Source organism: Leucopleurus acutus (assembly GCF_964270905.1).
Source record: "Leucopleurus acutus genome assembly, chromosome: 12".
Lineage (NCBI taxonomy): Eukaryota > Metazoa > Chordata > Mammalia > Artiodactyla > Delphinidae > Leucopleurus > Leucopleurus acutus.
The window spans coordinates 46,376,978-46,390,797 of record NC_139154.1 but is presented as its reverse complement, the minus strand read 5'-3'; the positions used below and the strand labels follow the sequence as shown (position 1 = coordinate 46,390,797).

The 13,820-nt window shown below is 57.1% G+C and overlaps 1 protein-coding gene across 2 annotated transcripts in view; it reads left to right on the top strand.

Annotated features, from left to right (window-relative positions):
• Positions 1 to 13,820, top strand: part of ADCY3 (adenylate cyclase 3) — a gene marked incomplete at its 5' end in the record, with an annotated part of 80,778 nt that overhangs the window by 51,894 nt on the left and 15,064 nt on the right. For both annotated transcript variants that reach the window (XM_082851274.1, XM_082851273.1), the window contains 5 exons: positions 6,717 to 6,847; positions 7,240 to 7,351; positions 7,515 to 7,642; positions 8,939 to 9,097; positions 9,865 to 10,042. In XM_082851274.1, coding sequence (XP_082707400.1) covers positions 6,717 to 6,847; positions 7,240 to 7,351; positions 7,515 to 7,642; positions 8,939 to 9,097; positions 9,865 to 10,042 — 708 coding nt within the window. The remainder of the gene's footprint in view (positions 1 to 6,716; positions 6,848 to 7,239; positions 7,352 to 7,514; positions 7,643 to 8,938; positions 9,098 to 9,864; positions 10,043 to 13,820) is intronic.

Sequence of the window (13,820 nt, the reverse complement as noted above, 5' to 3'; positions counted from 1 at the left end):
GTCTTAGTTGAGGCATGCAGGGTCTTCATTGAGGCATGTGGGATCTTTTGTGGTGCACGGGCTTCTCTCTAGTTGTGGCATGTGGGTTTTCTCTCTCTAGTTGTGGTGCGTGGGATCCAGAGCGCGTGGGCTCTGTAGTTTGCGGCACGCAGGCTCTCTCATTGAGGTGCGTGAGCTCAGTAGTTGTGGCACGTGGGCTTAGTCCCCCCGTAGCATGTGGGATCTTAGTTCCCTGACCAGGGATCGAACCCGCATCCCCTGCCTTGGAAGGAGGATTCTTTACCACTGGACCAGCAGGGAAGTCCCCATTCTGCTTCTTTCTAATCCACATGTCCCGGTTGAGGTTTTTGCCTGCTGCTCGGGCATGGCCTTGGAGGTGGGGGTCTCCAGCAGTGACCTCGGCAGCAGGATCTCTCTCTGGGTGTACCGATCAGCTCCTCTCCACTACAGGACCATGACTGTGCCTTTCCCCTTGCTTTCCTTTCCTTCAGATCCTTCTCAAATGCTCATAAAGTGGTGCTTCCAAACTTCAGTGTGGTCACCAGTCACCTGAGGATCCTTGGGCCTTGCTGGGTGAGCCCCAGGTGATGCTGAGACTTCCCCTCTGCAGGCCAGACTTGGGGTCGTGAGGCCTTGGTCCCGTGGGATGGGCTCCGCTGTACCAGGGGACCTCCCAGCGCCTAGACGTCCAGGGACTCATCAGAAGTTTCTGCTCCTCCAGTGGCAGCGTCGAGTGATGCCGAGGTTCGCACGGGAACCACGCACCTCTGGGCCCTTTGCGGTCAGTCCAGTGGCAGCTCACTGGACCGCAGGGGAGACCTGGTGGCGCCCCCGTCTAGGTGAGCCCCTCTGGAGCTGCCGCAGTTGGCTTCTCTTGCAGCTTTGGGGTGACCCAGCATCTCAGGGCCCTCACGGTTGGTCACGTCCAGAGCCCACTGTCAGTCACTGAGGCAGAGCTCTCAGCATCGGCCCCCTTCTCCTCCTCCCCTCGGCCTGTGCGGAAAGGGGGGTGGGCTCAGGGCAGTCTCCTGGCCTGCCTGGCACTGAGCCCAGGCCTCCCCTGCGTCCGCCCCAGCAGCACCCTCCCCCTCCTTCTCTGCTGAGCATCAGGAAGAGTCCCAGCAGCTGCCCTGGCCTGGCCTGCTCTCCCCGGTGCCCCACTGTGGTCTGGTGGGCCTGGGCCAGCATGCTGAGGCACCCACAGAGGACCCGCCGTCCCACACAACAGCACGGGGACCGGCGCTCAGCCCCAGGGGAGCCGTGTTGTCAGGTCTTTACTAGATAAGATTTGGGTGCTTCTGTTTCTTCACATTCATAGCGGAACAACGTCCGGTGCAGGTGAGAGAGTTAGAGTGTGAAAAGTACGTCTTTTGGTGGAGAAAAACCCACCAGTTCCATCGGTCAGGGAGCCCTGGGTCCACGTTCCGGGTCTGCCCCTACGGCCGAGGAACCGGGACAATCTACCTAACCCCTCCACACCTCGATTTGGGCACCTGCAAGGTGGAGGCAATATGATGTGTTCGTGAAAATAATGGGTAGGTGAGAAAGTTTTAGGGAAGAAGAGGGACGGTCTTGATACTGGTCGTTAGTGTCCACGTGCCTGGCGACTTGCTGTGCTTCTGAGAACTGCAGAAAGAAGCCAGCCCAGGGCGCCGGTTCTATCGCGCGGCTCCCTAAGAGAGGGCCACTGCCTCCTTCCCGTTTCACCGGGGGCTGTGGTCTCCTGCTTGCTTCGCACCTGACCGTCAGCCTCCTTTCTCAGGTTAGAGCCAAGCAGATGTGGGAGTCTGGAGGCAGCTCAGTGGCCTTGCAGGGACGGTCCATTTCTAAGAAAACTGGTAGTTACAGACAAGCTGGGGTCAGGGTCACAGCTGGAAGCAACAGGAAGTTTTGTGTTTATTTCCAGTTTAAAACATACTTTAAAAAAGAAGCAGCAGCAGTGTAACAACCATATAGCAATTTTGAAAAGCATGTACAGTTTTCTGTTAATTCCGTCTCTCACATTGTTACCCTTTTCTCTCTTGCGTATATCCTTCTGCCGTTATTTCGATGGGTGTGCATCCAGCGTCACCTTCACAGAATACAATTTCATGTCTTGCTTTTCTCTCTCATCATTTTCTTGTAACAGTTTTCACCAATATCATGTTTAAGGTTGCATAATCTTCTATCCAGAGGATGTGTCACAGTCTAATTAGCCATTTTCTGGGCATTTGGGCTGCTTATAGTTTTCTCCACATGTGTAAGTGATGCTGCATTAAAGTTCTTACACATAAATCTTCTTACTTCTTCTGGATTATTTCTGTTGGATAAATTCCCAGAAGAGCCATTAATGGGTCAGAGGCTTAGAACATTCTTATGACTCCCCAAACATATAGCAACTGCTATGTTAGTGAGAGCAGGCTCTGCCTGTCTGCTGGGGAGACCAAGACACATCCCCCAGCTCTGGGCCCCGAGGATGCCCTGGGTGGCTCCTGTCCTGTCCACCCTTGTGCCCTCTGTGGGACCCGCCAGGCAAGTGCACTTGGATCCCAGCCTCCTTCCTTCTTCAAGGACATGGATGAGGGAGGTGTTGGGGTCTTCAGCCCAACTCTGAGAATAGATGTTCAGGATCCTCTGTGTATGTGTGAGGATTTTTCTAGAAGATCCATCATTAGCATCATACACTCTTAAAAGAGGCCAGGATCCAGGAATGAGTTGAGAATCTCTGAAATGTAAGGGCAAACAAGGTCAGCATCAGTAGAGACACTGGTATGAAGTGGGTGTAGGTAAGGAAGGGGAGGAGCACACCTGGGCAGGGGCCGGGGGCTCTGGAGAGGTGGCAGGTGGGTGAGGAGGGGCCGTTCCAGAGGGAGTGACGCCAGAGCAGAGAAAAGCCAATAGTCCTGCCTGTCTACCCAGGAGGGGCCACTGAGGAAATCAGGGGGAGCTGGGGCCAGGAAGGCAGGGGGGTGTCACGGGGAGGAGGCCTCGGTGCCGCAGAGAAGCACGCGGGTGGGGAGCCATCCATGGGTGTGAAGTTCAGAAGTGGAAGGTGGCGGGGGAGGGGAGCAGAGCCTGGCTGTCACCAAGGTCCTGGGGTTGCGACGTGGGCCCGGCCCCTCCTTTGCTGCCCACTCGGCCACTTTCTTGCCCCTGCCCTCCACCTACTAGAATGTTCTTTCCTGTCCAGTCCTGTGGCAGCTGCCTCTTGCATTTTTTTCTCATCTGACAAATTGTTCTTTTTTCTGTGTACGCCTACTTCTTATTTAAGACTCGTCTTATCAGAGTGACTTAAGGTGGACTCTGCCTGCTAACCTTTTGAGGTTGACCCTAGGGTTGCCGTACACCACCCAGGTCAATTGGTAGCCTTCATTTACAACCACAGCTGCTTTCTTGTTATTTGAAAATTTGACATTTAAGGGTTATCTGCTTTCAGAACTCGTCTGTTCTCTCTTTTTTTTAAAAAAACATTTATTTATTTGGCTGTGCCAGGTCTTAGTTACGGCATGCAGGCTTTTTAGTTGCGGCTCGCCAGCTTCTTAGTTGCGGCACCCGGGCTCCTTAGTTGTGGCATGCATGCGGGATCTAGTTCCCTGACCAGGAATCAGTCGGGCCTCCTGCATTGGGAGTGCGGAGTCTTAACTACTGGACTATCAGGGAAGTCCCAGAACTCATCTCTTCTCCTGCAAAAAGTTACAGAATCCCGTGATGCAAAAAGTGAAAATCCCCCACGTGGCACCCCCAGAGATAAGCTCATGGCCTCCGCGCTCTGTGGACCTCCAAGGCACCTGGGTTCTGGGTGTCAGGGCTGCCCTGCTTTGTGCTTCCGCTGCTGCCTTTATCCTGCCCTTGTTGACAGTACTGGAGCCCAGGCCGTGCTAGGATAGGGCAGTGCGGGTTGCCTCCGGGGAGGCCCATCTTGTTTCCAGGGAAATTGGGCCACGGGCACCTCACAGGGTTGGATTGCATTCTGATGTCCCCAAGGACATCAAAAGCCGAATGGCTTTTCTGGGAGGACAGAGTTCTGTGGAAGAGCCTGAGGGGGGCGTGGGAAAGGCCTGCCTGTGTCGGGGGTGGCTGCTGAGACAGGCCCCGCCGCGCTGTGACTTTCCTGCTCCTCGGCGTCCCGTGGCCCCCCTCTGCTCTTCCCAGCCTGGCAGGCCCTGCCCACGCCCCTCACATGTCTGCCTCTTCCCTGCGTTGGCATGTATCCCACATGCACGTTGAGGGGAGAGAGGCTGAGATGCGCGTGGAAGGCAGGATCCCTCTTGCTGTCCCCTTATCATCCTGTCTGGACCAGACAGAACTCACAGGGCCTGGCCGAGGGACCAAAACGTTTCCTGCTGACCCTGACGTCCCTCTGGAGCTCTTCATGGATAAATCTATGGCCAGCTTGGAAGCCCCAGGGGAAGTTTAGACCTTGTCTTTCTGAGACACCTTCTGTCTCAGTGCCTCAGTGACACTTCACATCAAGTGACACGAGAACAGCTAACGTATATGGAGCACTTGCCATGCGTGGACACCGTTTTAAGTGCTTTATGGTAACGAGTCGCTCAGCCCTCCTGTTTTACGGGCGAGGACAGCAGGGCACGGGGAAGTTTAATGATGGCCTGGTATCGCACGGCGAGTGGCAGGGCTCGGGTCTGAGCCAGGCGATCGGACCCTGTCCCTGCCAGCCTGGCACGGGCAGGGCCGCACGTGGGGTGGGCTGGGACCCCTGGGATTCCTGCCCCAGCCCTCACTGCTGCCCCTCAGCCCCGTCTCCTTCTCCCGCTCAGGACCCCAGCAGCTCTCTCCACAGGCCACCCTCGAGAGCAGGCAGGGCCTCGTGTCTCTGGCTTTTCTTGAAAATCCTCCCGGAGGCTCGTCTTCTTCCCAAGCTGAGAGCTTTGCCAGGGCAGCGGCTTTGCCACCTGCTCTGCTCGGGCTGCAGGGCCCCGGGAGGCCCGGTTGCTGCTTCCTGGCCTCGGGTGGAGCCAGGCAGGGCGCACTGGGGTCACTTTGGCTTCTCATTCCTGAGCTGTGATGGCGCCACCCGCGAGGTTCTTAACGGTGGAAGAGACATTGCTGTGGAAATGGGAGGGCAACAGGAATAACCACTGTCCGTGCTTCAGGCTAGAGCCAGCGTCAGGCATGCGGAGCAGAGGGGCCCACCTTGTTACGGTGGTATTCACCGCAAGAAAGAGGATTGGTTCTCCCTGTGAGAACAGAGGTAGGGCACAGGGACCTACCCCCCTGTGTGATGGCGAGCAGCTGGGGGCTCCTGGCCTGCAGACCTTCCTAGGAGGAGGAGGGAGGGGCCGCGCCTACAGCTGAGCTGTCTTCTCCAGGGGAGCTGAGGCCCCAGTCCTCTGGCTCGGTGGGGACAGAGGCCCAGGGACGACGCCAGACTCTTGGGGGCCTCTTGGCTACGCCCACCAGAGGAGAGGAGTCGACCTCTACACCTCAGGCTCCTACCCCAGGGCAGGTGTGTCTGAAAGGCAGGTAGAGCTGGGTTTTCCGGCCTCAGGGCCCACTGAACACAACAAAGGGCAGGAGTCCAGGCCCGTGGCGGAGGTGTGTCCCCGCTCCTGTACCGCTGGGCTGGCATCACTGCCGAGGCCTGGGACCTGCAGCCTGAGTTTCACTGTGGCCCCTGACCCCTGGTCAGACCCCAGGTGCTGAGGACACGGGGCTTAGTTTTCTGGCCACCCCTCCTGCCCCAGGTAGCTCCCGGCCCTAGGTCACTGGACACAGTACTCCCGGATCCGCGCGCCCCACCCGTCCCCTCCTCCCCTTTCAGCGGCTGACCCTGCAGCACGGGCCTGGTCACCCGGAACTGCTCCACCCCGGGGTCCAAGGCTGCGACCTCCAGCCACATCTCTTGTTCCCCCAGCCCCCTCTGCCTCCTTCTGCACCCACACTTCTCCCAGGCTGACCTCACTTCCCGCTGCCTCATCCCGCGGGCCTCGGTTTAGTCGCCTCCCCGCCATTAGCGCGGTTCTCTTGCTCCCTTGCCGTTTCCATCCTGCAGACCTGCACCTGAGGTTCTCCCTCAGCCTCTCCCACCGTCCCCCAGCGGGCACCACCGTCACCTCCCTCCCCTCCCGGGGGCACAGGGCGGTTCCTTCCCGACAAGTTGCCGCTGCCTGCGTTTCCCCCTCCTCTGACCCACCCTCCAGCACCCCCGCCGTCACTTGTCTCCTCTCTCCTGTTCTGCTGCTGGGTCTGACCCGCGGCTTCTGAGCCACCAAGCATCTGCCTGCAGGGCGTCCCTGCACGGGGCCCTCCAGGGCACCTCCTGGACTCGCTCGTCTTTGTAGCGTGGCACCTGGCGTGGTACCTGGCACGTCGTAGGTCTCCAGTCACATTGAATCTGGATTCTCGAGTGATGGCCCTGTGCACCGTGGGGTGGGCCACACAGAAGCCCTGCCCTCAAGGGCACACGTAGGCACTGTCACCCTTCCTGTGGTATTGGGGGTGCCTTGGAGGCACAGAGCCAAGCCTGGGGTTCTTCACGGGTTTCTGAGCTCTGTCCGCACTCTGAAGGTGCTCGGGTCACGGTGCTGAGTCTGCTCAGGTCAGGAGGCGGCCTGTCCTGGGCCTCCGCTGCTTCCCAGTGAGGGGTGTGCACCGCAAGGTCTCTGCAGAGGGTCACCTGGCTCCTGGCTGACACCTGTCACCAGGATAAGGGCGTTTCTTCCCAGAGTGTCCGCGCCTGCCCCTGCCCTCCCCACTCAGTCTCTCCTCCCCCACAGGAGAACCTTATGCTTTCCATCCTGCCCAAGCACGTGGCAGACGAGATGCTGAAGGACATGAAGAAGGACGAGAGCCAGAAGGACCAGCAGCAGTTCAACACCATGTACATGTACCGCCACGAGAATGTCAGGTGCGCCGGCTGCAGGCCTAGGCTCCGAGCGCAGGCCGGGGGCTTTGGGGGGGGTCGGCGGAGCACTGCGGGGTTCGAGAGTCTTCCCGGGCCCTGGAAACACGGCCACCCCACAGTGTGAGCCTCAGCCCCCGCAGGGGCCGCCTTGCTGCCAGGTGTTGGGGCCGAGACGGGTCCCGTGGTCCAGGCCCGTCATTGTACAGACGCCACCCGCGAGATAAGCTAAACGCCGGAGCCCTGAGTGCGCCCGGCACGTGCCAGGGTCTCACCATTTTGGGGCTCGAGCAGGGACCTGGCCGCCTGAGGGCTGGAGCGGGAGCTGGCGGTGGGCAGCGTGGAGCCCGGCACGCCGCCTGGGTCCTCACCACCGGGGCCTGCCTCCCCCTCCGCAGCATCCTCTTTGCCGACATCGTAGGCTTCACCCAGCTGTCTTCAGCCTGCAGCGCCCAAGAGCTCGTGAAGCTCCTCAACGAGCTCTTCGCCCGCTTCGACAAGCTGGCGGCCGTAAGTACCCTGACCCTCGCCCAGCCCTCCGGGGAGGGGTGGGGGGCGCCATGCTCGTGACCTGACCTCTGGCTCCCAGGACTTCCGCCCACCCCTCCGTCCTCTGCTTTCTTTGCCCCTCACCCCCCCTTGCTGAGGAGGGACTCAGGACCTGCCCTTTCAGAAATACCACCAGCTGCGGATTAAGATTCTGGGCGACTGTTACTACTGCATCTGTGGGCTGCCTGACTACCGGGAGGACCACGCCGTCTGCTCCATCCTCATGGGGCTCGCCATGGTGGAGGCCATCTCGTAAGTGGGGGGAGCGTGGGTCCCAGCTCCGGCACCAGCACGCCTGCCGCGCTGCTCTGTCTCGGTGGGCCCTGTGCGTCCCGAGGCCCCCGAGCTGGGCTCGTCAGGGGGTGAGGCGGGTGCGGCATGGTCAGTCCCAGGCTCTGGGGAGTCGGGCTACGCTTACCTTCCTCACCGCTGAGGGAAACTGCAGCCTCCAAGGGATCCTTTTCTAGCTTTAGTCCACGCTAGTATTTTCTGCTGGAAGGTGCTGGTCATCATGAAATTCTGCCACCTTCCATTTGCTTTCTTTTCCTCCCAAGTGTCCCCCCCATCTCTTCTCTCCATGTTTTCTCATCATGACCCCCCCAGGACAGATAGGCTCAGAGATCTCCATGCCCATCTCTTGGATCAGGAAGCCCGAGTACAGCAGTGAAGTGACTGCTGAGGTCATGAGATGTTTGGGCAGCAGAGATGGGACTGGAACCCTGGCTTCTGAGCCCCGGCCAAGGCTCCTGCCTGCACCACTGTGAGCCTCTAGGGTGGTGAACTCTGCCTCCCCGGCTCTTCCCCACTGCTGTCACTGCGCCTGTGGGCTTGGAGGTCCCTGGGGGGGCGGTGTTGCTCCCTGCCGTCGACTCAAGACCTCTGGTGGGCCCTGGGTGGTATCAGCCCCCGCAGGCCCCTTGCTGAGTCCAGGAATTGGGCGTGTGCTTCACCACCATCTCCAGGGGGGTGGTTTTGCCTTTTTACTGTCTTCCGGGTTAAAGCCCCTCTAGGATTGGCTGGAAAGAAGCAGATGCTGCCTTTCCCCTGCGGCCACAGTTCAGGATTTAGAGACTCTTACCTCTCCTCCCATCACTGTTGGGCAAAGTGCTGAAATTCGTGTTTGTCTCCTCCTGGAGATCTCAAGCAAGGAGCTCTTCCCCTCTGCACACACAGCACGTAGTGTAGGGCCTGGCACACAGTAGGCGCTCAGTGCAGGTCAGCTGCACACATGAGTGAATGGATGGCTGGAAGGGAACAGCTGGAGGTCCCCCAGGGGCAGAGGGTCTCTGCTGTTTCCTGCCCCTCCATCCCCACCTCGAGTCACACTGGCCTGTGGTTGCTGAGTCTGGCCTTGGCCACTGCCTGCTGTAGCCCCAGCTGTGGGTGACTCAGATGTGGGCAGAAAGCAATGGGGGCAGCCTGTAGGCCCTGTAGCCTGGAGGGGAGGAAGGCTGTGCAGAATTCCTCCCACTGGGGGGCTGGGGAGGGGGCTGGCCACCTGGCTGTGGGCAGGCCTGACCCCTCCTCCTTTCTGTGTGTACCTGGCAGGTATGTACGGGAGAAGACGAAGACTGGGGTGGACATGCGAGTCGGGGTGCACACAGGCACCGTGCTGGGGGGTGTCCTGGGCCAGAAGCGCTGGCAGTACGACGTGTGGTCCACCGACGTCACCGTGGCCAACAAGATGGAGGCCGGCGGCATCCCCGGGTGAGCGCGCGCTCCTTCCCGGGGCCAGGGGAGGGGACCGTCCCATCCATCTCAGGGTTGTGGCCCAGATGAGGGACAAGGGGCCTCGAGGAAGCAGCCCTTCCCACCCAGGAGCAGTGTTCTTCCAGCGCCTGCCTCCTGGGCCTTTCCTGCCCAGGGCTCTGCAGGAGTCTGTCCTCCTGCCCCCTTTACCCTCTGCGGGGCCTCGGGGCTCTGAGGTCAGGGCTGGACTCCTTCCGTGCGCAGGTCACCCCGAAGGGCACTGTTAGCAGCGAGAGTCTCCTAACAGGCTCTGAGGCACCTGCACATCTTTCCTGAGTTCCTTACAGACTCGGCCAGTCAGGTGGGGCAGGCTCCACCCTCAGGGTGGACCAAGGAGGCGGTGAAACCTTCCCCGCCTGGGTCAGGGGGCTTCTCTCGGAGGCAGTGACAGTTCTCTCCCTAGTGGTGACTCCCCAGAAACGGGCTATTACCCCCTGACAGCAGGTGTTGCAGCGGAGAATCACACCAGGCGGACGATAACCAGGCCTTCTGACCGTAGTGTTCAGAGCAGACTTCAAATCCCTCATCTCACTTGATACCCTCAGCAGCCTGAGGACAAACTGTCTCATGGATTGAAGCTGAGGCTCAGAGAAGGGGAGGTGCCGGGCTGCCTGCACAGCCACTTAGCGCCAGGACTTGCCCGTCACCGCTCCGCCTCTGTCCCCGGGGGTAGGGCGGGGGCTGCCACGGGGCCTGTGCTCAGGGCCCCTCTCGCCGGAACCCAGGCGTGTGCACATCTCCCAGAGCACCATGGACTGCCTGAAAGGCGAGTTCGACGTGGAGCCAGGCGATGGGGGCAGCCGCTGTGATTACCTGGATGAGAAGGGCATCGAAACCTACCTCATCATTGCGTCCAAGCCAGAGGTGAAGAGGACAGCTGCCCAAAATGGCCTCAGCGGCTCGGTGAGTCCTCCACCCACCCCCTGGGCCGGCGGGGAGGGAAAGGCAGGGATTGGAGGTGAGATTGTAGAAGACTTGGCAGGACTATGAGAGGTCCTGCTAGCTGCTGAGTGTTGGAGCAAAGGGTAGTACGAGGTAAATATTTCGTGCCCAGTGTGAAGTCTGAGCTACAGTAAATGCTCTAAAGAACTCAGAAAAGTAGGAAGCTGTCCTGCAGAAAATTAGGAAATGTCACGGCAGAAAGTGGAGCCCCATGAAATGAGACTTGACCTTGTCACAAAATTATTGAGTCTTCATATTTTAAGAGTGCTAGGGGACTTCCCTGGTGGCGCAGTGGTTAAGAATCCGCCTGCCAGTGCAGGGGACATGGGTTCGAGCCCTGGTCCGGGAAGATCCCATACAACCGCGGAGCAACTAAGCCCGCGAGCCACAACTACTGAGCCCGCAGGCCACAACTACTGAAGTCCGCGCACCTAGAGCCCGCGCTCTGCAACAAGAGAAGCCACCACAATGAGAAGCCCACGTACTGCAACGAAGAGTAGCCCCCGCTCACCACAACTAGAGAAAGCCTGTGTGGAGCCACGAAGACCCAACGCAGCCAAAAATAAATAAATAAATTTATTTTTTAAAAAAAGAGTGCTACACGCACACCTTCAGTATGTTCACTGGAACAAATGAACAGTGCATCTTCTAAGCTGTTCTACAAGATGGTGATCGACAACAATTTGAGAAATCAGCTACCTTTGTGAAGTGACAGAACATTTACCATTTCTGGCAAAAAACGTTTTTAGTACATTTAAAAATGCTGTTCCTTTAAAAAATTACCCACAAATTGGTTGTACTGGTGACCACCTTGAAGTCATAGGGCAGCAGTCAAACGTATCTTTGTGACAACCACACGCATTCCTGTTCGTTCTAATCTTGCATTTTCTCATTTTATTTAATCAACCCTTGCGTGGTGCGTCATTTGACTCAGGAGTTGTTCTTGGCACCTGACACCCCCGGGAGGGTTACGCATGCGGCCCTGGCAGCAGTGTCTTTACGAAGCTGGTGTGCAGGAGTCATTATTCAGTTTTCCAATTAGAGAAAAGTGGAGTTCGTGGACGTGTAGCTTAAAATACTAGCACAGAGGCTCTGGATGAGTAGGAGTGGGGTCCGGGCTGTGGGCCGTTGAGCCCCGTGGCCTGGGTGCTGCCACACAGGACAGGGGCACAGGCGACAGCTTCCAATGAACGGGAGTTAGACTTCTTCGCAAATGCTCCATCAGACAAATGAGGGGGCCCATTTCTCATGGAAACGTGGGCGCTGTTCCCTTCAAAACTAATTTTCCTGACGTTTTGGGGCAATCCAGGTTTTTAGTGTGTTGTAAAGTTGACTTTTAACTGTTTCTTAGTGCCCCTACCTAAAAAACGTAGATGTCGCAAAGTGGAAAAGCTGGGTTAAAGGTTCTGTACATTGAAAGTTTAACCCATGTGCCTGCTACTTACCTCCTGCCACCCTCCCTGTGCCTGTGCTGGCTCTTCCCTCACTTTTTTTCTTCGTTCAGTTGAAAGATGAACCCACGGTATCTTATTGTTTGAATCGCGTTTCTTTAGTTATTAGTAAGACTGGACACTTGTAACATGGTTGTCGGTCTGGTGATTTTCTTCTGTGAATTGCATATTCACATCTAACCTTGGAGGGTTTTTTCCGCCTCTGGTTTGTAGACGCTTTTTGTTTGTTAGAGCGCTGAACCTTCTGTCATACTGTGCTCATCAGCTGTGTATCAAGCATCCGCTTCGCGCCCAGCACTGTGACGCATCTGCCTCGGGGAACTTAGAAGTTGAGCTGCTGTAGATTATACCAGCCTTCTTCCCTACAAGGCGCTGCAGCAACTGTCAGCCCCCAGTGTGCGTTAAGTGAACAACTTAACGCCATTATCATAAGCCCATGTGATTAGCTCAGTAATTGTTTAAGATGTCTCCAACTCAAGATGTGCTCCGAGAGGGCCATGTCAGCAAGTCACCAAACCTGCTCAGCAGTCAGTCAGAAGTAGTCAAGCGCAGAGATAAGTGCGTGAATGATGTGTGAGTGATAACGGGAAGCAGTAGGGAAAGTGGTGACGGCGGCTTCCCTGGGCCTCATAGGAGCAAATACCATTCCGTCTGCAGAAGCCTCTCCCCGGGGTTTAGCTGAACAAAGTGATAAGGAGGAGAGTGTGAGGGGAATTGTCACAGTGGATCCTTTCCAAAGTGTTAAAAAGACACCTCCCATCTATACTGACCTTGCTGTTAGTCTCATTCAGTTGTTTTTTGTTTGTTTTATTTTTTTGCGGTACGCGGGCCTCTCACTGCTGTGGCCTCTCCCGTTGTGGAGCACAGGCTCCGGACGCGCAGGCTCAGCGGCCATGGCTCATGGGCCCAGCCGCTCTGTGGCATGTGGGATCTTCCCAGACCGGGGCACAAACCCGTGTCCCCTGCATCGGCAGGCGGACTCTCAGCCACTGCGCCACCAGGGAAGCCCTCATTCAGTTGTTTTAAATGCCATCTCCAACAACTCCCAAATTGAGATCTCAGCCCCAACCGGCACCCCTGCACTAAACTTGCAGCCACGTGTGCATCTCCATCTGTGTATATAACAGTCCTAAGCTGAGCTCCTGATCTCTCTACCCTAAAATCCACTCTTCCTCAGTCTTCCCCGTCTCAATCAGTGGCAACTCTGTTCTTTTCACTGCTCAGCCCCAAACCTTTGGAGACATCCTGACCCCCCTCTACAATCCATGAGCCCCTCCCTGCAAGCTATAGCTCTCGCCCCGCTCTCCTCACACCCTGGCAGCTGCCGTCTCGTCCGAGCCATCTCATGCCTGGGTCAGCGCAGTGGTCTCCCAGTCTGTCGCCCTGCTCTGCCCCCGCCCCCATCTCCACACAGCAGCCAGAGTGATCCTGCTGGGGTGTTAGGTGAAATCATGTCACACACACATACCCACCCCCACCCCGCACTGCCCGCTCCACACCCTCCTTCAGTCCCCATCTCAGAGGAAGAGCCAAAGTCCCCTGAGGTCAGGAACCCCATCCAGCAGGTCCTCACCGCCCCGCCCCTTTCACTCACTGGGCTTGGGCAGCGCCGCCCTCCTGGCTGCTGCTCAGACACTCCGGGCCTCCAGCCCGCTCCGGGCTTCCGCCTGCTGGAACCCGTCCCTGAGAGATGCGTGATGTGCTCCGGGTCTTCATGGAAATGTCATCTTCATGGTGACACCTCCCCCACTCCCCTTACCGTCACTCCCCAGCAATCCCTGTGTCCCTTGCCTACACCTCTCCAGATCACTGCTCTCTGACCTTCTGTAATCATTTACTTCTTTACTTCGCTGATGTCTGGCCGTCCTCACTAGAAGGTGGGCTCTGAGGTTAGAACATTCTGTGTCCCCAGGAGTTACAACAGTTCCTGTCACACAGTAGGTACCCAGTAAATACTTGGTAAATGAATGAATGAGCTGTTTTCCTGTATAGAGCAGTATTTTTCCTTGACAGAGTAAATTAAATGATCATTGGGGAAATTGGTTTATGGAATTTATTCAGACTTTTGGAAGGCATTTGACAGGGCTCGACCCCAGAAAAGATCTCTGTGAATCACTGTGTCACTGAGTTACTGTTTTAAAAATAGGAGTTGGAACAATAGGGTCTTTCTCTGCTTAGAAAAGTTGTAATACTAGAAATGGATACTAGAAAATTACAGCGTTTTAAAATTGATGGTCTAGAGAAGGAACTGAATAGTGAGATTTCTAAGGTTACCAGGTCTCTGAACT